Source organism: Petaurus breviceps, unplaced genomic scaffold (genome assembly GCF_028583685.1).
Source record: "Petaurus breviceps papuanus isolate PSGF00001 unplaced genomic scaffold, PetGlider_PUasm1.0 38, whole genome shotgun sequence".
In the NCBI taxonomy this organism is placed as follows: domain Eukaryota; kingdom Metazoa; phylum Chordata; class Mammalia; order Diprotodontia; family Petauridae; genus Petaurus; species Petaurus breviceps.
Window position 1 is genome coordinate 18,078,945 of NW_027186304.1, and position 23,275 is coordinate 18,102,219.

General features: G+C 37.1%; 1 protein-coding gene across 4 annotated transcripts in view; it reads right to left on the reverse strand.

Annotated features, from left to right (window-relative positions):
* Positions 1-3,850: 3,850 nt before the first annotated feature.
* The window catches only part of RNMT (RNA guanine-7 methyltransferase), a 39,755-nt gene continuing 20,330 nt past the window's right edge, over positions 3,851-23,275 (reverse strand). For 3 of the 4 annotated variants that reach the window (XM_069099588.1, XM_069099590.1, XM_069099589.1), the window contains exons 7-11: positions 20,509-20,673; positions 14,230-14,347; positions 7,779-7,880; positions 6,279-6,312; positions 3,851-5,007 (exon numbers count right to left, since the gene is read on the reverse strand). In XM_069099588.1, coding sequence (XP_068955689.1) covers positions 4,970-5,007; positions 6,279-6,312; positions 7,779-7,880; positions 14,230-14,347; positions 20,509-20,673 — 457 coding nt within the window. In that variant the 3' untranslated portion in view covers positions 3,851-4,969. The remainder of the gene's footprint in view (positions 5,008-6,278; positions 6,313-7,778; positions 7,881-14,229; positions 14,348-20,508; positions 20,674-23,275) is intronic. The other variant, XM_069099591.1, reaches the window with a different exon arrangement.

A 23,275-nucleotide genomic window follows, 5' to 3' on the forward strand; every position in this document is an offset into this window, starting at 1 on the left:
GTACTGCTGAGAGAAGCCCAGTCTATCGGTTAGTCATCACACATGTCTCTGTAATTGTGTACAAAGCTCTCCTGGTTATGCTCTTCTCACTCAGCATCAGTTTATATGTCTCTAGACTAGATCTCTTAAAGGGGACAAAATGAAAAGGAAGTCACCAGCCAATGTAATGCGAATGTAAATTTTAAAGATCTTCCCTGCCCCTAGGCTAAAGTGCAGCAGAAGCCTGGGGAGGGAGGCTTGTTTTTCAGTAGATACTTTTTGATTGGCCAGTGGGTCAATAAGGTTGTTACATTCTCTGAGCCAGGAGAAGGCTATATAAGCCCTGATGTGTAACTTTGTTTTGGGACTCACTTTGAGAAGTGTTCTGTGATTTGATCTGAATTCTGGGAAGCCGTTGTTGAGAGTCCCCCGGCTTTGAAAAACCCAGAATGTGGAAACCCAGATGTTGACTGGGTATGGATGTAATGGTTGGACAGTTTGGAAATCTGTCTACTTGATGTTTCTGTCTTGATAATTATGCCTGTATACTTTGAGGTTCAGGGTGCTGACCTTTTCTCCTGAACAAGGTAAACGATATATGTCTGACTGATTAAAGTAAGCTTGTTAACCCATTTTGAGTTGCTTTCCTTTAACAAAGCAGATCCAAGAACCTGTGGTAGCTGCAAACCCTGAGGACGCTTGGGGTGCTTGCTGCTACACAGCCACCTTCTGAAAGGAACCCAAAAATGAATATCCCCAGCAACATTTTAAAAAATCTAGTTTTCAGATCAAAGAACTAAATTACTACAAGCAGCCAGAGAATTCATGTACAAAGAACCATGGCCAGTATCATATATGATTTAGCAGGCACCACTATATAAAGGGGTAGAAGAGCTCAGAATAGCTAAATACAAGAAGACAAAAGATACAGGCTTAAAGGTAAAAACTTATACAGCAAAATTGAATTCCCCCTATAGAAGAAAAAAATACTTTTAAGCATCCTTAATGAAAAAACCAGATCTGCACTGAACTTTGAAGTTCAAACAAGGAGTTAAGAGAAACATAAAGAAGTAAACATGAATAAACAATTATAAGGGACTAAAACAAAGATAAACTGTTTACATGTGTCCCTGCTGAATCCTATCAGCATCAGGAATCGAGTCTAACTAAACAGAAGACTGGGGAGTAGTTCTGGTGTCCTGAGCATCTTAAAAGAAGTGAAAAGGAGGGGAAGAGGGAGGTTAGGGAAGACTATCTCAATAATCAGGGTATGCAAGTTGTCTATTCAAACAAGGAGAAAGAATTGAAAGATCATACTTGAATTTCATTCTCATCTAAAATGATCAGAGGGAAGAATACACATAAACAAGAGTTGGGTACAGAAAATACATTTCACTCAGGGAAACAAAATGGAAAGCGGAGGTGTGACAAGAGAGTAGATTAAGGGAGAGAATGATTCTAAGAAAAGTAAATTCTAAAATGTACAAAAACATTCATAGTTCTTTTCGTGGTGGCAAAGAATTGGAACCGGGTGGTACCCATTCATCAGGGAAGGGCTGAACAAAGTTAAGGCACATAAATATGATGAAATATTATTGTGCTGTAAAAAAATTCTGAAGAGGATAGAATGGCTTCAGAGAAACTTGAACTTATATGAAACAATGAAAAGCCAAATAATTGGGAACTACAACTTATACAATGACAATATCATAAAGACAATTTTCAAAGACTTGGGAAGCAATATGGTCCACCACAATTCCTGAGAATTCGTCATGAAATATGCTACTCACCTTCTATACCTCAGTGTAAAATGAAACATTATTTTAGACACGATCAATGAGGAAGTATGTCTTGCTTGACTATGATTCTAACAGTGTTCTTGTTTTCTCAATTGGGGGTTTGGGTGGGAGTGAGGGAGAAGTGTATTTTTACATCTCTTTTTTTTAATCCTGAGTATCAGTATCTCAGTTCAATGTGATGGGAATATGTTGATTTGTTTCAATCACGGCTCAGGAGCCAGCTAATAGTTTTCAGGGAGTCATACGATTCTTAAATTTTCTCTTTCCCTACCTGTTTTCCTTATCAATGGGTTCTGATAGATACCTCACATTACTCTAATTTTCAGTTGATGTTCAAATTTTTTTTTGTTCTCATCAAATCAGTTTCATTTGCTCCCTTCTATTTTACTTGGCTCATATATTCCATCTTCTGTTCAAAGATTTTCTCCAATTTTTTCTTAAGAGTTCTTATTCATTTTATTGCCTTTTGCTTCATTTTCCCCATTGTGGCAACCTTTTCTTTTTTCCGAAGCTCAACTTGTCCTCATTATGGAATTCCTCTCTGGTCATCTTCATGCCAAAGCCACCAGGCATATACCCCAAACCTTTCACTTAGCTCTGGGAACAAATAAAATCTACATTACCACTCTTGGGAAGAATGTGTAAATCAACTGCCTTATGGCTCCTCCTACCATCCTTGTGACTTCCAAGTGCAAAATACCCCTCCCCTGGTCACCACTTCCTGTTTATTTTTCTTTACTGGGAAATTTCTTAGGGGAGCTGGGTTCAGATGTACTTAAGCTTTCATTTCCCCATCTTTACCTGATTATCTTATGACACTTTAAGTAACCTTTGAAAGACTTTGTTATTAAAATATGACATTCTAAAAGAAGATAATGGCAAATTAGTTTTTTTCCGCCATTCAGATAAAATTAATTGGCCTACCAATCACCCACAAATGTATAATTTGGCCTTGTAAGAATAAATGAAACCTATTTAAAGATATGTATACAGAGCTATATGCAAACTAAAGAACCAAGTTTGACTATTTCATGTGCTCACAACAAAGTGACATTATTTTATTATTCAATCTTCATGGTCCATATTTATTTATAGCTGTGGTACATTTACAAATATCAGAAGAAAAGAAAATCTTAAGTCTCAGTACCTTTGCCAACAACTATAATACACTAATTTGAGGCAGAGCATGAGAGAGAACTATGAAAACAAGCATATCTCCAAAATTCCAGAATTATAACAGAGAAAAATCAGTATAGTGGAAAGAAAATCAGTCAAAACCCAGACACTCACTAACCCTGTCTGACCATGAGAAATTTGCTCCTTTAGCATTAGTTTCCTCAACTATAAAATAGGAATAATGCTTACCCTGAATGCTACACAGGACTGTTGCAAGGAAATCACCTTGTAAACACTGAAGTACCATAGAAATGTGTTTTTACTATTACTGATGTTAGTTACTTCTTAGGATGACCTAAGAAATTAAAGCAGTTCAGCTATTTGGAGGCTAAAGCAGAGAAGGCATTCCTTCTACTTACAACCACCAATGGAGATTTTGACTCCTCATGTACCAATAAACATTTACTCAGCTTTCAAAGATTTTTCTTGGTTATTTTAATGTGTGTTATTCACTAAATAAAAACAAGAGTAGTTTGCTGGAAGGATCATTGTTATAAAGCCTACAAGAAATTCTCCCCATGTAGTAAGTTATATATTTTCATCTTATTATACATGTGATTATGAAGTTAAAGAAAATGTAAACAACCTATGGAAGAGCTGTCAGTGAATACCTGAAGTTTTCAACAGTACTTCACTAACCTCTATTCTCTTTGACAAATCCCCTTTCCTCCTCCGTTTGCTCTTACTCCTTTGTCCCTTGGCCATTGCTCTAGCTAGGCCTGGCAGAGAAAACCTAGATGGTGGTGCTAAGAATGGACCCCTGGACTCAAAGGGCACTTCTACGTGTCATGACACTTCCCTAGGCATCAACCGAATGTCTAAATATTGGCTTTATGACCATATACTGCTAGAGCAATCCCATTTATAAAGAAAGATTAGGTAAAATAATCTGTAGGTTAGTGTGTATCAAGCGAGTTTTTTAATTGTCAGAAAAATGAATATTGCAACTTGAATCCACATGAAGCTTAATTATCAAATACAGTAGCCAGATACAATCTTACAAATAATGATGCATTAGAAGGCATAAAAAATGTTTCCGTATAATCATGTGTTTGTTTCAGTAAGGGGAATCTATAACCCATTATAAGCCATAGTTCAGAATTTTGTAGTTCTAGCGATCAAACACTTTAGATGGCAGCCCATATTTCTCCTTTAAAAGGAAAAGAAAAAAAGCTGCAAACATTACTGTAGAAAACAAATTCTAAAACAATTCTACGCTATGCATCTTTAAAAAATTCTACTTTGGGAAGGATGTTATGCTAAGCAAACTACTACTTTAGCTATATTAAACTATACTAGTAGTATACTAGTGGTAGTAGGTTACTACTTACATGAAATATTTTAGCAACTGTCTAAATAAGCTGCCTCAAACTTTAAGATGTTCTAAAATACACATTTGAAATCTTCTACCTTACCAACACATTCAGAACACCAACATTCAAAGCTATACAGAATAAAAAACCATTTAATGTTGAAAACAACAAAACTATACATAAAAAAGCACGCACACATGCGCGCACAAACACACTTACGACTTGGATTTCTTGCCTCACATCCTAGAGCCTCAAAACTTAATACATTACTGAACAAATTGGAGCATCGTGGTAATGGCTCAGCTGCCTTAATAACAAGTTGTACTGTAACAATTTTTGAAAGCTACTAGGTTAGCAAAGAGTCAAATATGTTATTTTCCCCCTGATCATTTCTGAAAGCAAACTAATTGTTTCAAAGAGATGAATGTCCAAGCTTGTTTGGTTTTTTTTTTAATATATACACACAAAAATTTATCTGCCAGAGTCAGGAGCTGGAAGGTAGACACATGTCTTTGCCCTAATTCTTGGCAAGGGCCTACAAGTTCACATCAAATTTTTTTTTTCAGGGAAGAGGAAAAACTTTTTTTTTTAAAAAGGAAAGAAAAAATTTAAAACAAAGCTGCTAGTGTTGATTGTGAATCCTCCACATTTGTATAAATGGGATAAACCACTCTTCTTGACTATTTTTGACTAGTTTTATGTTCACGGCTGCTTTTCAAATGCAAAAACCAAATAAATACCTAAAAATAAAAGAAAAAACATATTTAAGGCTTGGTATCTTGCTCTACAAGAAAAATAAAAAGAACAGTTCTAGTATACAGTATAAGGTTTGGTAAAAACTCCTCTGCTCTCAGAAAGTGCTGAAAAAAGGAGGAAAGGGAGAAACCCTACTATCCTCAATGATTTTCTTGTTTCCTGACAGCCTACATCAGTTCATGCTTAAATGGACAAATGATCACCAAATGCCAAGCTTGTAGGCACACTATAATCTACAGTAGTAGCATCACTTCAATGATTTAATGGCTCCAAAAAAAAAGACACAAGATAGTTTTGAAATATGTCAAAACTAGAAGACAAAAAGCTTTATGCCTAGTCTAATTTGAAGCTACTAGAGAATATAAATAGATCATCTCCCAAGTAGTAGAACACCTCCACAATGAATTCAATTGGCAGTGACTCTAACAATGTTATTTAAAAATCGAAACAATAAATGAGAAACCTGTGTATGAATGAAATAAAGTTTTGAGAGTCCTCATAGTGAATTTCTGCCAGTTTTTGTGTCGCTAGCAAGATAGTAACCAGCTAAAACTGGTTTGATGGCCACAACTGACTAATTTCTGAAAGACAGCAAATATTTTGGTTCTAACTTCAACTGTAAGACAGAGTTGACCCTGCTTCACGGGCACTCATAGTCTTAGTTTCACTAAGCAAGTACATGAAGAATTCTTTAAAAGCATCCCCACTCTTCTGGCACTCCAAAGCATGTAACAAGACTCATTTTCAGGGGGCACAGACCATTTTTGCCTTTTCTTTGTATTCTTGGAGCAGAACGCAGTGCCTAGCACACACACACGCAGTACTTTACAAATGTTTGCTGATTGATTAATGGAGTATGTTACTAATAGAACCCTCGTTTAGGTGTAAATTAAGGCTAAAGAGTCAATCGTTTCACAACGAAGGAAGGGACTAAATATGAGTCTTAGGCTAGTTCTATATAAACCTGAAAATACAGTAAATAGCATTAAATAAACTTTTAATTAATCACAGACACAGTTCATTCACCCATGCATATTTGCCCTCACTTGGGGTGTTTGTGTGTTGAGGGAGAGTGGGAGAGGCAGAGCTTCAGATGCCTGGAGGCTGGCATTCAGGAAAGTGAAAACATAACAAACACGTGCAGAACAGAGCAAAATTGATCTTCACCATTTTTCATCAGCATGTGAACTCCTTAAACTTATCAGATCTAAACACTAAAAGATGTCAGTCACATGCTCATACCGATGCTACTTACTTGTAGCTTCCCACTCAGATTTACTTAAGGTCCCCTAAATTTAAATTAAAAAAGAGAGGAGAAAGTTATAAAGTGCAACACAAAACCATACACAGCTTTATAGGAATTTGTTATTGTTTATAACTCATAAAAATTTTAAATGTTAAATGATAGCTAAGGTAATAAAGGTGAAAAACCGCAGGTCTAGACTTAATCATCAATGCAAACTGATACTACACATTTCGAAGGGTGACTCTATATTGTCTGTATACAAGTCTGTGCAGGGTATCCCAAAAGTCTGAGTTCCATTTTAAGTTTTAAGTGCTTACAAAATAGTTAAGCACCTCTTCAATTATAACCAAAATTTTCTTTATCTTAACCAATATATAAAGTTTATTTGTATAATTAGTGATAGTAACCTATTTCTGAAAAAGATAATTTAGCCTTTCTTTCCCAGTGGCCTTTGTGGCCACAGCTGTTGCCCTTCAGCCCAGACCCAAGATGGTGTCAGCCACTGGCTTCATTCAGAGGCTCCAGAATTCGGCCTCCGCGCATAATCTCCAAGCTAAATTGCAGTTATGTTACCAGGAGACAGCTAAGAGAACTCAGACACCTCCTACGCTGCCATTGGGCCCTAGCCATAAGTTTTCAAACAGTTACCATTGTACTCGTGATGGACATCGGCAAACCTCTCCTCCTTCAATTGTAATGACTACTGTGAAAGTTTTGGAGCCTGATCTTCCTGGTAAGAGCTCAGATGAGGCTATGACAGCATCTGGGGAAAAGCCAGTGATACCAGGACACTCCCCCCGCCCCCAATGAAAAAGTGGGAACTTTCAAAGAACAAATCATATTTGTGAAATGGACACAGGAAGATGGACATACAGATGCTAAGAGATTGTGTTTTTAGGGGACTGACTTGAAGGCACCAGCTCCAGCTGCAAAGGCATCATGGAGGATCATACAGAGAACATGAGATCATGACATTTTATCTTGGGGGTAGGGGAGAAACATATATCCTAATACATGATAAATACACTGAAAAAAAAGAAAAAAGATAATTCAAACTACATTCACAAATCCAATACTGGATACAAATACTTAGTCTAACACACTCCTCTTTTTCTGAGAAAAAATGGGAGAGAAAGGGTGAGCCAAAAAGGACAACAAAGTCTGGATTTTTGTGCTCTCTTGCTTTTATTATTACCCAAAACATCAGTTTCCTCCCTAATCCCTTAAAACTTATCTCACTCCATACTCTCTTTTTGCATTTATATAATTGATTTTTGGGGAAAATGGTTATCATTCCTGTATTGGGAAGTAAATATAGGTGAATCACAAACAGTACCTCTGCAGTATGTATAACAAGGAAAAGCTTTTAAAAAAAAACAGTCAAAGAACAGTGAAGTGGTCAGAGCCTGCTAGAGAAACACAATGGACAGGTCTGAATTATCTTATATTTCAATACAATATTTGCTTTATCTAATGCCTAACAAATATTTTCTTTTAGGAAATACTTACCAAAGGTAATCTAACTTGACTATTTTTCATATATTTTGCAGCATGTTCATAATCGCCCAAATTTCCTGAGGCAAGCTTGGAATTCTCATTGGCTGGATATGGCTAAGAAAGTAAATTAAACTCTTGAGTTTTCTTATATCAATGCCTAATTAAATCAACAAATACTAGACATTCTCTTAGGAGCAAAATAATAACTTACTTTAAACATATAAGAGAATTGTGAGAGACACTATGACAAAGAAGAAAGAATCTTGGACTTGGACTAAGAAAGCCCAAGTTCCATCAATTAGCAAATCACATGCAACTTTACTGTTTGAGGTAAATACTAAGAAAAATGTAAAGCACTACCAAAAGAAATGGCCAAAGGATGTGAACAGTTTTTAAAGAACCACATGAAAAGCTATTCTAAATCACTAAAAGAAATGCAAACTAAAAATCTTCGAGCCATGACCTCATACTCATCAAACTGGCAAGGACGAGAAAAGATACAATTAGTCAATGTTGAAGGAGCTATGAGACAACAGATTGTCTCATATTATGATTGTCTCTACTGTTAGTGAAGCTGTTCAAAATAAACATTTATTAAGTGCTTACTATATTCCAGGTACTATGTTAAACACTGAGGATACAAATGAGAAAAAAAAAATAGCCCCTGTCCTCATGGAACTTACAATTTAATGGGGGAAGAAAACACAAAAAAGGAAGCTGAAAAGGATGAAGGGAAGAGGGGAAGAACGTATCTGGTGCAGGGGCATAATGTTGGTAGAGTCAATTCCAAAGAGTGCAGCTAATATGAAATAAAGAACTGGCTGAGCTTTTGAGGCCTCTTTAAATAACTTTTCTATTACACAATGCACAGAAAAGAAGCGGATGGATAAGTGGGGCAGAGAATACAGCAATGATCCTGGAGGCAGGAAGACTTAAGTTCCAATTCAGCCTCAGTCACTTTACTAGCTGTGTGAACTCTGGGCAAGTCAGTTAACCGTCATTTGCCTCAGGACCTCATCCTTAGAATGGAAAATACACTGGAAAAGGAAATAGCAAAACACTCCGGTAATCTTTGCCAAGAAAACCCCACGGAAAAAGTTCATGAACTCATGTAGAACTGGACCTGATGAAACAACAAGAAGAAAGTAAACTACAAATAAATGCCTTTTTAATAAGCTATAATGGATTATACCATGGAAGTATAAGAATATATCATTCAAATGACATTGAAATAATTAAATATCCTGCAGAAACACTAATTATTTAATACTAAAAGGTCTTAAAACCAAAGAAGCATATGAAAGAAAATGGGATTGAGGGATAAAGCAATCAGAAAGTAAAGTCAAAGAAAAGTGATTCAAATTTTTAAGAGATGTTAATGAATGCTAGGAAGACACTAACCAAAATTAAATACAAATACTCACAATCTTCAGAAAGGTATCATAGGATCATTGATCTAGAAATTAAAGAAACCTTAAAAGTCAATGAGTTCAAACCCTTTATTTTAAAGTGGAGGAAACTGAAACCCAGGAACATTAAGGAAGGGTCCAACTTTTTCCTTTCATAAGCCATCTTTAAGTTATTAATATGAGATGTGGATGACTATAAATTCTAAATTAATTTAACTAATATTTTTTTTGGGGGGGAATAGGGGGAAGAGGTCCTTTCTAACCCTAACCACCAAACATTTGAAAGAAACTATCTTTCAAATAGTCACCCCACTCAAAACATCTTTGAATGTAACTACCTGTAATTACCCTGAGAGCCAGTTTACAATCCTCACAAGAACATTAGTTTCACTACTCGAGTCATGAGTATTTCCTTGATTCATTATCTTTTTCTCTAATCTCTTCTCCATCCTCTCTGCTTAGCTCTACCTCCCCCCTCCCCCTTCTTATCGGTACACTTGAAATAAGAGTGCTTGTGCCTAGCTGAAGAATCTGAGAAGAAAGACCCTGGGCCAGACCTGGATGAACACAGAAGACTGACTGACAAGTCTCCTGACATAAACAGATTTAATTAGATAGGGGCAATAAATATATAACAGCTATAAATCAAATCCTTATAAATGGAAGGATAGGTATGTGTGTACATATGCATGTTTATAGGGACAAAGCCTTAAAAATAATTTCTTTGTTCCTAACAGTTAAGAAGTGAGAAAATAGTTTAAAAGGCAATCATTACTTACCCCCATATTGACTAGAAAAACCAAAAAATGAAAAAAAGAGCAATATGGTATCAAAATGATAAATAACCTGGGGCAGCTAGGTGGTGCAGTGAGTAGAGCACCGGCCCTGGAGTCAGGAAGACCTGAGTTCGGATCTGGCCTCAGCCACTTAACACATACTCTCTCTCTCTCTCTCTCACACACACACACACACACACACACACACACACACACACACACACGCACACACACACACACACACAATCTATGTGACCTTGAGCATGTTACTTATGCCCAATTGCGCTCCAAAAAGCAAAAAAGAAACAACAAACTACCATGATATTATAGAGGCAAAAGAATGCCCTTAATTTATATATTACATAATTAAACATTACTTTTTTGCTTAAAATTAGATATAAATAGTATTAAAGTTTTTATTATTTTTATAAAATTGAAGGTTGCCATTTTTCTCCCCATTTCTTAGTCCACATTAAAAAAAAAACTTGATGGTTCAATAACACACTGACAACCTCTACAAAAGAATACAAGGGAAAGAGTCAGTGGTTGGATGCTACTGTACTGCGTCTGAATTCATAATAGCTCTTAAAAATGCTTCATTTTCCTAGAAAAGAGCTATTACTCCTCATTTAAAAAAATCCCTACTCTTCACAGGGTTTTTGTGAGGAAAGAATTCTGTAAACTCTTCATTGGTTATCATCAAAATTAAAGGAAGGCCCTACAGGACCTGCCAGGAAACTAATCGTCACGGAGATACCTAGAGGTGGTACTCATAGCTCATCAGCATCCTAACGAGCCTCTGTCCCTGACTGGAGGATTAGAGAGTACAGCAAAAAACTCCCCAAAATCCTTCCACTGGGCTCAGAAGGCCAGCCAATTCTTCATTTCCTGTCACATGCTGTCCTCAGAATCAACTCCACCAACATCAAGCCCCCAGACCAGGCTCCTTCTCCTCCCTTCACCCGACTTCCTTTTGTGTGTTCTTTTCCCCTATTAGACCGCAAGGTCCTTGAAAGCAGGGACTGTCTTTTTCTTATTAGTATCCCCAGCACACAGCACGGTGCTTGATACATAGTAAGCACTTAATAAATGTTCATCTCATGGTAATTCCTACTTATGGACAATGATACCATCTCTCAATGGCAGAGAATAAAAAGACTGAATATTTTCGAACTGTTTATATAATATTAAATTTACATGAGACAGGAAAAAGAGGAAAAAAATTAGAAAACAATAGTTTTCATGTATATACTCTGAAAAGTAGTTTTACCATGACAAATTAAAAAAATAAAAGTGGGTACAGAACTCCCTCTCTTGGTTAGATTTGGAAAAGAAAAAGACATCCTATTTCTAATTAGTCCAGAGAAAAGAGGAAAAAAGTTTTCATTTCCTTATTTGTCATATGGATGAAAAGTAAAAGAACAAAACAACATGCCCAGCAACAGACAATGTTCAGCTCTTGGTGAATTTAAATAATCTGAAAATGTGCAGTAAAATTTATTCTTTTATCTGGCATTATTCAGAGATTGCTTAAGACTAAGATTACTACTGCGTGCTTTCAATGTTACTTAATCATAAGGATTTAAAAGTGTCAACCATAAATTCCTTAACATTACTTCCACTTTTTAGTCAAAAAATGATACAATTAAATAAGACTGGAACAATGTTACAAAATTATTTAATAGAAAAGCGAAGGGGAAAAATGGGGCTATCCAGGAAAAGTAACAACAATAAGAAAAGTGAATAAGAATCAATTGACAAATACTCCCTGACAAGGACTTAGAAAGAGCTACTGAAAAATCATGCCATTTTATGCAGTGACATTAATTCAAAGAAAAACACTAACTAAACAAATGCAACTGGTTTTTACTGAAATTCAATATTATTATTATTAAAATATAAGAAAAAAATTAGATGTGTTTTAAATGTGCTCTCCATCCAGTTTAAGTTATTGAAACACCCAAAGGATTTCAATTATAAGATGGTCCAAAAAGATGCACTGAGAAAATAGCATAATACAATTAATTAGACAATGAATATGTATTAAGCATCTACTATCCGTCAGGCTGCTGGAGATACAAAGAAAGGAAAAAACAGTCAGGGCTCTCAAAAAGCTTATAGTCTAATGAGGGAGACAATATGCAACAAACTACATGAGGAAAAACTGTAAATTATCAACAGAAGACAGACGCTAGAATGAAGCAGGGACTGGAGGTGTCCTGTAGAAGGCAAGGTTGTAGTCATGACTTGAAGGAAGACAGGAAGCAGAGCATGCCAGGACTGGGGGATAGGCAGTGAGAAATGCCTATGTCAGTGTCAGTCAGGAGTCAGTGTCACTAGGCTGCAGAGTCCAGGTTGGGTGTAAGGTATTTAAAGAGTAGGAGGGGTCAGGTTATGAAGGGATCTGAAAGTCAAATGATTTTATATCTGGTCCTCGAGATGATGAGGTGTCACTGGAATTTACTGAGAGATCAGAAGGTAATTTCAATAGTTCAGGCACAATGTGATAAGAGCATGCATCAGGGTGATGGCAATATCAGAGGAGAGAAAGGGGTATATGTGAGAGATGTTATGAAGGTAAAGGAGAAAAGGAAGATTATTTAAGAGATATTACGAAGACAAAATTCACAGGAGTTGGCAACTTATTGAATAGGATAAGAGAGAAGGATCAAGGATAACATCTACGATGCAAGACTGAGTGACTAGAAAAAGGGTGGTACCCTTGATGGTAATAGGGAAATTAGAAAGAAGGGATGATCTGGGGGAGAAAGAGAATGAATTCTGTTTTAGATATAATTTTAAGATGTTTACAGGACATCAGGTTCAAAGTGTCCAATAATCAGCTGAAGATGTGAGACTACAGGTCAGTAGAGAAGTCAGGGCAGGAATCATCAGCAAAAAGATGATAACTGAATCTGTGGGCTGATCAAGTGAAATAGTAAAGAGGAAGAAAAAAAGAGGATCCAGGACAAAGCCTTGGGAAATACCCAAGTTAAAGCAAAAGAAAGTAAGGAAAAGTTTGATAGGTAGGTAGAAAGAGAGAGTACCTAGCAAGAAGAAAGTGATCAACAGTATCAAAATCTATAGAGACGTCAGGAAAGATGAAGAATGAGAAAAAGACATCAGATTTGGCAATTAAAAGAATGTTAGTGACTTTGGAGAAACAAGTTTCATCCGAATAATAAGGCTGGAAGCCAGACTGTAGAGTAATGGCATCAAATTCAAACAGGAATCATATATAAGGATCCCCATCAGTCACACACTGATTCAGTTTTAAAATGTAATGTTATCTATGTTTTAATTACTTTTATATTTTGTCAAATATTTCCCAATTACATATTAATCGAGTTCAGTGTGCAGCTTTATGTTTTACAACAGTGCTGTAACAATTAAAAAGAGAGAAAAGTAAGTGATGTCACCTAGTAGAGAGTCTTCTCAAAGAGTTTACCCACAAAAAGGAGAGACAAAAGACAATAGATAGCTGGGATGGACAAGCAACGTCTTTTTGACAATGAAATGTCTGTAGGCAGTAGGGAAGCATCCAAAAAACTGGGAGATGTTTAATGATAAAAGCATTGATGATAAAGGAGCAATCTGTTGGAAAAGATGGGATGGGATGGAATGGGATCACCTGTGCATATATATGGTTTTGCTTTGGCAAAGAAACAGGTCACATCTTCATGTGAGACAAGGATGAAAAAGAAGACTGTCATACATGGGGGATATGAAATGAAGAGGAAGTCCTTGGTGAATGGTTTCACAACTTTTTCAGTAAAATACAAGGCAGGGTTCTCAGGTGAGAAGGTGAAGGAGAGGGAGCCATGGGAGGTTTGAGAAGGATATAAAGGTCTGAAAGAGCCTAGTGAATTATCTGGAAAGGTTTAAAAAGAGTGTTTTGCCACAATGAAAACCCAGTTAAAATTATTATAAAACATAAATTTATAGTGAATTCAGTTGGCATAATTTTGTGATTTTCCCCCATCTTTGTTCACTAGAACATGAGTAGGGACAAAGGCACAAGATGATAGGAATCATTCAGGAACAAATATTGGCAGGGATAGATCAGTAACAAGGGGGCAAGAGACAGACAAAAGAATTTAAATGATCCATCAAGAAGTCAAAATGGGAAGACCTGGAGAATGCAGCCAGTGCAGCTAGCCAGAGATTACTGGAAAGAATGAACATACAAACTGCTTAGAAAATACTTCAAAAATGAAAATCTAGTTGATGTAACTTGTGAAATAAATAGCAATTTCAAATTCTTTTCAAAACACTTACCTCTAACGCCTGCATTCGTTTGAGGAGCACTTTGTTTTCAACATTCTTGATCTTTTCTTCATAGAATTCCAAAAATGTCTTTTTGTAAACTAGTTTCATGTTATACTTCTTTGCCATTCTGTTAAAAAAAAAAATTCTGATAGCGCAGTAAAAACATACAGATTTTGAATAATTTGAAACTTCTATGCCACAGTGACATCTTCAGGTTTCAAATAAAATAACCACCCTCCCTAGAAATGATAACACACTGATGCAAAATTCATTCATTCTTTCCACAAGTTATTATTAATAGATTCTAAAATGTACAAAGCACTCAAATAGGAGCTCTGGGAGATACATAAGTATAAACTCTACCCTCAAAGATCTTACACAGTAGTACACAAATTTAATAAGTATATGAGGTACTTACACTGGAAAGAATTTATAAAATTTATAAAATATTTTGTCTATCCTCCTTGTTTTATAACTAAGGCCCAGAAAGGGAAAGGGAACTAGAAAAGGGCACCATCCAAAATGTTAAGGAAATCTGAGGGCTTAAAAGACAAGAGACAAGCCAGGCTAACAAAAGAAGATGAAATTTTATCACTTGAAGTTGAATAAAATAGTTTAAAGAAATAAAAATACTACTTTCAGAGAGGTGGTAAAATGACAGCATTCATTAACTATCTCAAAAAGTTGAAAAAAAGGAGTATTTCCCTCCAAAAAATTTAGTTAAATCAATAGATTCTAAAATGAGCTAGCATATAGTCAGTCTTGTCAATAAACAACAGAAAAGAAAGCTGTGACTCTAAAGATTAGGTATTAACTAAAAAGCTGATTTCCTTTCCACTGATTTCTACAAGTCAAAGGATTTTCAGATGAGAAATGAGGAATATTTAACTTCTGCAAAGTGTTTTAATTAAACTGTCAAATATGCTTGACATTTTCTTAAGCTCTTTTTTTGTGAGATTAGATGTCCCTATCTCACCCATGCTGGAAATACCACCCGTTTCTGACCCGGGCCAGTCTGTTTCTCCTTGAGCTCTCTGCTCCAAAGATTCACCATATCGATGCTGAACTTACTGGGAACACCCAACTGGCTTAGCCCATTCAGAAGTCCCATGATCAAACAATCCGCTGGCGTCAGCCCCCTTAGTAGCACAGACTACAAACTTGTGCCAACTGGCCTAGTATTTACATTTCCTTCCCATTACCATGGGGAGGCACCTAAATAAAAAACTCAACTAGTTTTCAAATGCCCCCCAAAAGTCAAAACATGAAATTTTTAAGTGTGAAAACTTATCCAATGTACACTGTGCTTATAACTTTCTTTACGCCAATGAGAAGATTCTCAGCAGATACTTGCAAAATAACTACAAATAGTATACAATTTCTACTTGCAGAAATGCTACTGAAAATTCTGTAAACAATTTAAGCCACTTACTGTTATATTTAAGCTATGAATTTAAAAAAAATCAGCAAACAAAAATCAAGAGTAGTTTATGTAACTATTAAAGAATCTAATTATTCTTCATGTAAGAAAACCAAACAAACCAAAAAGAAGATACTAAAAATTAGAACTCTAAATAAAATTCAGATGGTTTATACTAAAGTTCATTTTTGCATGACATCACAGGAAATCTCCAATGCTTAGCTTGGGCTCTACTGATAGATCTAAGACTTACCTGTTACACCTCCAATCCAAGTTAGTTGCCTTCACCATTCACCCCCTCTCCATGGTTTACCTGAATTCCATCAGAGAGATGAAGACAGCCTACATAAATGCCCTCTTCCTCCTACTCTAGCACTTTACAGTTAGTACCTTACTCCCCATATGCCATTTCTGGGTTCTCCCTCTACCATTACCACTCAGTAATCACTTCTCCTTTGAAGTTCATTCAATCCATATTGGTTAAGATGCTGGTGGCTGCTGGCCCCCAGGACACGTTTTCCTTCTTCAGTAAGTAGTGTCTCTCTCCTCTCCAACTCCCATCTTCGTATTAAGGGACTCCAACATATATACTGATACTTCTTCGACTCCTCCAATCGCTCATTTCCCATCCAGTCCACCGCAGTGACACAGAGACAGTCATACCCCTGATCTTGCCAGTGCCTCATTGATGAACTCTCTAATTCCTCTATCTGATCAACTATTCTGACTCTACTTCTATTCTGCCTTGCATACCCAAAGCTATTCCTCATCCTCACTATGACCAGCAATCTCTCAACTGCTTAGTTCTTTCCCAATCATCCTCTCTGCACTGGCTACACTTTCCTCCCTTCCCCATCTTGACCCCTTGGTGAACCAGCAACTCCATGCCGTTGTTTTCTCTCAAGTCCTTTGCCTTCTTATCCTATTGCCAATCTTGCCCTATCAAGTCTCAGCTCTGGATCACTCCCATCATCCCGTCTTTGCTCTTAGATTGTGCTGAACAAAACTAGGAAGGAAATCACAAAATTACTCTTTCTGATTGGGTCGACTACAAATTTATGTTACATAATAATTTCAAGTAAGTCCTCAATGAACCAAGGCAATCCTTTTATACCTCCCTAGTCAAGTCACTCTCCCATTTACCATAGTGTCTTTCCTAAATCTTCTCATTCTTCTTCAAAACTGTGTATCTCCCTGCTCCCTTCCAAAAATCTTGCTTTTCATTTTACTGAAAAAAATATGAAGCCATTCACATAGGAATTTTTCTCATCTTACATCCCCCTTGGTATGCTACTATATTCTCCTTCAATCCTGTCTCACATGAAGAAATGGTTCTTCTATACGCACACATGATCCCATCTTCTCCAGCAGATCTATCATTTCTCTCTAGGTTTCAGTGACAGTGCTCTCTCCTGGTTTTCCTACTGTCTGACTATTCATTCTCTGTCTCCTTTATTAAATCTTCATGCAGGCTACATACATTAATCATGGGTGTTTCCCAGGTCTTCTTGGGCCATTTCTTTTCTCTCTATATATATTAATTTGCTTATTGATCTCATCAGCTCCCGAGGTTTCAATTATCATCTCTGTGGATGATTCTCAAATGTTTTGTCCAACACGGACCTGTCTCCTGATCTTATACTTAAAGGTGCCTATTAGAAATCTTGAATTAGCTGCCCTGTAGACATCTTTAATTCACTATGTCCAAAACAGAATCCATTACATTTCCAACCAAGCCTCACCTCTGACTAACTTCCCTATTACTGTCATGAATACCACCACCCTCCCAGTTACCTACACTCACACCCTAGGTTCATCCTTGACTCCTCACTGTCTTTAATCTTCCCTCCTTCACCCAATCAGTTGCCAAGTCCTGTCAATTTTTTCCCCTTCTCTCCTCTGATACTGTCACCACCTTAGCACAGGTTCTCATCACCCTGTACCTGAACTACTACAACAGCCTGAACCTGTCTCAAGTCTCTCCCCATTCTAACCCATCCTCTGTGCTCACCTGTCAAATAGATCTTCCTGAAACATACAGCTGACCATGTTATTACTCCATTCAGTAAACTCCAATGGTTCCCTATCACCTCCAGGATGAAATAGAAAATCCTCTGTTTGGCTTTAAAGCTCCTCATAACCTAAGCCCCTCCTACCTTTCCATAGATTCTTCCTTAATATTCTTCACACAAAACACTGAATCTACTGACTCAAGGCATCTTTACAGACAGGCCATTAAGCCTCGGATCCTCTGCCTCCTCATCTCCAGCCTCCTAGGTTTTAGGTCTCCATCAACTCTGAGCTCAGATCCCAGCTTCTGCCTTTCCGAGTCCTCCTTAGTCTTAGTGTCTTTCTTGTGAGATTATCTCTAATTTATCATGTATATTATGTATATGCATATATGTATATGTTGTTTGTACTCCAATTTATCACATATGTATGTGTAATGGTAATGGATCTGGAGATCTTCCATGCCCCTTGAACTTGCTGACGCAGCAGGAAAGGATGGGGCAGGAAGGAGCCAGGCTGGAGTCAGCGTGGTGACTGCAAGTGGCTCTGCGGAGGCGTGAACTTCTGCTAAGGACACCTGCTGACGACTGCCGGGAACAGGAACTGCGGGAGGCCAGAGCTGCTGGGAGCACGCTGCACGGAGTCTGAGCAGTTACTGTGAGTGAGGAGAGGAGGATCTTTGCCTGAGGGAGCCTGTTCTGTTTTGAAGGTTTGAGAATGGGTGTTTATTGCATTAACTATGAGTGCCAACTCCGTGGCTACTGTGATGGCTTTGACTTTCTAGTTTGGGGACTCCGTTTTCTGGTATTTGAATAATGTTCTAGCTATGTCACCCATGTAGAGAGTCTGTTATATTTTGTGATTAGTAACTATATCAGCATATTTATAGTTACCACAGGCATTGTGAATACTCCATTGCTAACACAGTATGTATGTACCTTGTTTGTACACAGTTGTTTTCATGCTGTCAAACCCATTAGAAGGAAAAGGAACTGGGTTGGGGGTTTTTTGACTTTCTCTGTATTCCTTGCATTTCACACAGTGGTGGTTAATAAATGCCTGGTAGTATAACCTGATATGAAGATTTCAGTAAAAGTATACATTATGAAGTGTAATTGTTCATCACAAAAATAAAATAAAATAAAAAATCAGAATCTCTACTGTATTAAGATTAGCTTTCCTAGGGGCGGCTAGGTGGGAGCAGTAAATAGAGCACCGGCCCTGGAGTCAGGAGGACCTAAGCTCAAATCCAGCCTTAGATACTTAACACAAAAACTAGCCGTGTGACCTTGGCCAAGTCATTTACCCCAAATGCCCCCCAAAAAGCAAAAAAAAAAAAAAAAGATTAGGTTTCCTAGTCAAATCATAATTTCATGAGAAATTTCACAACAGTAAGCAGCACAAAGTGTAACTAAATCAAATTCAAACTAGCATACTTACTGTGAATTTGGAAATAAGGACTATATTCTTGATTTCCCCCTACTTTCACAGAATACTTTAGTTATCTTTTCACCACAACTGGTAGCAACTTTTCTAAATGGAATAGCTAGCACTCGTAGACAGTGCTTTAATATTTGCAAAGTGCTTGAACAAATATTAACTCATTTTATCTTCAGAACAATCTTGAGAGATAATTGTTAATATTTCCATTATACAGACAAGGAAGCTAAGGCAAAGATCAAGTGACATGAACAGGGTCATAAAGCTAGTTAAGTATCTGAGGCTGGATTTGAAATCAGATCATCCCAACTTCAGAGCCACCAGCTCCCTCTATCTAGTACATCTGAGGCCTCAAGCCAGTAGATACCTTCTGTTATACTAACTTTATCAAAACAGACTCTCAAATTATATTCCCAACCCAATTTTTTATCTAAAGATTCATCCCTCAAATTACTCCTCTCTTTATGGCACAGATTATGCTGCTCTCTTAATTTTCTAATTGTCTACTACATAAAAATTAAATTTCTTATTCTGACATTCAAGTCCCAGTCTCCTAATCTAGTTATACTCTATAGCTCTCTAACCTTAGTTCAGATTCCCTTCCAATATGCCACACTCCAATTTAACTAGTTGCCCAACTATCTATTAACACTATGTATCTAGCATTTATGCCTTTATTCATACTATTCTCTTTGTCTAGAATGACACCTCCCCTGCCCACATCTGCCCTTAACTCCTTCAAGCCCATCTGGAAAGTTACCTACTCCATGAAACCTTCATTGACATTCCCAGTCAGAAATGATCCTTTCTGGGGTGGCCAGGTAGCACAGCGAGTAAGAGCACCAGCCCCAGTCGGGATGACCTGGGATCGAATCCGGGCTCAGACACTTAGCACCCACCCAGAAACACCTGGCCGTGTAACCTTGAGCAAGTTACTTAACCCCAATTGCTAAAAAAAAGAAAAAAGAAATGATCCTTTCTTTCTCTAGTCTCATACTTTGTACATCTGTGTATAGTCTCTTGTGAATTATGGTTACTACATAGATATTGTGGAGTATAATACCATTTGTATGTGTGGCCTTCTCCTTGCTAAATCGTAAGCTTCAAGGATCATTTTGTAATTTTATTTGTATCTCCCCAAGCACCTAGCACAGCATTTTGTCACAATGTAGGCGACTAATAAATGGCTGGTGATTTAATTTAAGAAAGCCAAAGAAAAGCAAAGGAGCAAGGCACCATAAACTTTGTGGCACCAGTATTGTGTAGTTACTTTTCTATTTGTAAGGCTACACACTCCTCATTGGAGTCCCACTTCTTTTCCCCAACACTGGCTGAATACAAATAGCATTGTTACCTATACTCCCTTACCCACTTAAGGCAGAAAGAGAATAGAAAAGGATAAATTATGAAAGTCTTACTCAATCAGCAAAGGAAAATAAACCAAAAATTCTGGAACATCCACAACACCTTCCAAGTTGAAGTCATATTTACATCCAAATAAAGGATATTCTCCCTTCTTCTGAAACTTTACAGTGTAGACTTCATTTCCAAATGATTCTGTTTCTGAGGCCTCAAGGCGTTTACTGTAAATTACAAAAAGGATAAAAATTAGATTAATAAATTTATTCTAATCATTAATTTGAAAATACTGAATCTGACAAAAAGCCATCAGTTTGATTTGTTTTGCATATATCGGTTTTGTGCTACTTTCAGAGGCAATATAGTTGAATGCTAACTTTATTACCATTAAAAATAAAGAGAAAAGTAGAGGTAATACTCTAGGTCCAAATGGCTTCAATTTCTCCTATATTTGATCTACAGGCAGAATGCCACTACAACCTCCAGTTTGGTACATAAGCAATCCATATAAATAGGCAGGTCATGAAAGTTTGTTTTAAGTTCAGTATCTGAAACTTGGGACAAGGAAACAAAGTTATAAAGGCTAATAAATTACGTCGTGAAATGAAGCCACAGAACTAAATAACCCATAATTATACCTTAAGTGTAGTATCATTTCAAGTACACATAACCACTGTTTTGTAACACTGTTCCTAAAAGAAACTATGTTCTGAAGGGGCATCAGGAAAGGATGCCCCCACAAATGACCAGCGACCAGGTAGTTAAGTTCCTATCATATGAAAAGACTGCTAACTCCTAAGCCCCAGTAATTTGTCAAAACTATATTCATATAAGAAAAGCATGGATTCTAGGTCAATGATTAACCCAGTATTCTCAGTCAAGAAAAAACTCAAGATGATTCCATCTAAATCTATTCTGGGATCACATCTTGCCCTTTAAAGCCACTACTTTTGTCTTTGCCTAGAATATACTCTTCTCTCAGACTATCCAACCTGTTCTTTAAAATTAAGAACAAATCCCTTTCTTCTCCATGATGTATTCTCAGACTTCAAACCAGTATGGCCCTTCTATACAATTCAATTGCAATTATAATTAATTCATCGTACCTCAAGTACTGTTATATGTTCACAAATCTACAACTTGTATTCCTAATAAGACGTTAAACTTCTTTTTTTTTTTTTTAAAGCAATTGGGGTTAAGTACTCAAGGTTACAAGGCCAGTTATTTCTGGGTGTGGTGCTAAGTATCTGAGCCCGGATTCGATCCCCAGGTCATCCCGACACTGGGGCCAGTGCTCTTACTCGCTGAGCCACCTGGCCGCCCCTGCTTTAAACTTCTTGAGGTGAAAAATTGTGATATATGTTTACTCCTATCCAATACAGGAGTCTAATAGCATATCCTGTACATTGTAGGCACCCAGTGATATTTGCAAATTGACTTAGGTGGTCAACAGTGTTAAGTGCCAAAGAAGACGGAAAAAATAAGGACTAAGGAAAAAAGTTAGTGGCTTTGGCAAGATCATTTGGAAATATTATACTATTATAGAAATCTCTATAGCAGAGGATAAAACTTTTACTTAATATCTACTTCCAGTATACAATATCTACTTCCAGTATACAGCATTTTAAAATGAACAATAAATTTAAAATAAAGAAGACCTCGGCTGGAATCCTGTCTCTGCTACTTACTATCTGTGTGACCTCTGGAAAGTCATTTAACTTCTCTGGGCCTCAGTTTCCTTTCATCATGACAGAATTAATATGATGAACAATTTGTCTAATAACTTTAAAGTTCACAAAGCACCTTCTTTTAAAAAGACACTAGCTTATTTGAACCTCACAAAAACTATGTGAGAAAGGTACTACAGAAAGTAGTTACTACCTCACTTCCAGTTATCCATGTTCACAACACCCACCAGTCATTCCCTACTTCACACTCACCTCATATATCTAATCAGTTGCGAAGACTTCTCAGGCCTGTCTAATATTTCTCACGTCCAATCCTGTCTCTCTACTTGTAGGACAACACTCCTGGTTCAGGCACTCATCACCTCTCGTGTGGGAATCATGAAAGAACACTAACTGCTATCATTGTAATGCCCCCCTTTTCATTTCATCCTCCACAGAGCTCTAATAATTTTCTTAAAGTACAAGTGTGAATATGCTCTCCCCCCAGTCAAGAAATCTCAGTGATGCCTTTGCCCTATTTCCTCCAGGGTCAGACCCAAGTTCCTACTTAGCACTGAAAGCCTTTCACACCTGGCTCCAAAATGCACTTCCTAGCTATTATTACACATCATCCATCACACACTGTACGGTTGGTTCCTCGTACACAACACTCCATTCTCCACTTTTATGCCTTGGCCCATATTATCTCTGCTTGGACAGCACTCCTTAGTCACCTATTCCTCCTTGTTTCCTTCAAAGCTCAGCTCAAATATGTCCCCCTACATGGAATCTTTCCTGATGTCTTAAGTTTATGATGCTTCCCCATAAAAAACACCTCATTTATTTTTTATATATTTATATGTGTACAAGTTATCTTCTCCTATAGAAAAGAAGCTCCCTGAAAGCAGGGATTGCTTAATTCTTTTCTTTGTAATCCCCAGTGGGCAACAGAATGTCAAGTACAATGTGCTTAATTAATACTTGCTGATGATTCTTCTCAGTATGAGGACACATGTGCTAAGAACGTACTGCTCAGTAGGGGGATTGGGGGAAACTGGCTCTAGAATCAGAATACCTGTGTTCAAATTCACCTCCAACACCACTTTCAGTCCCAGATCTACAATTTCTATGAAAAACGAAGTGACTTGCCCAGAGACAC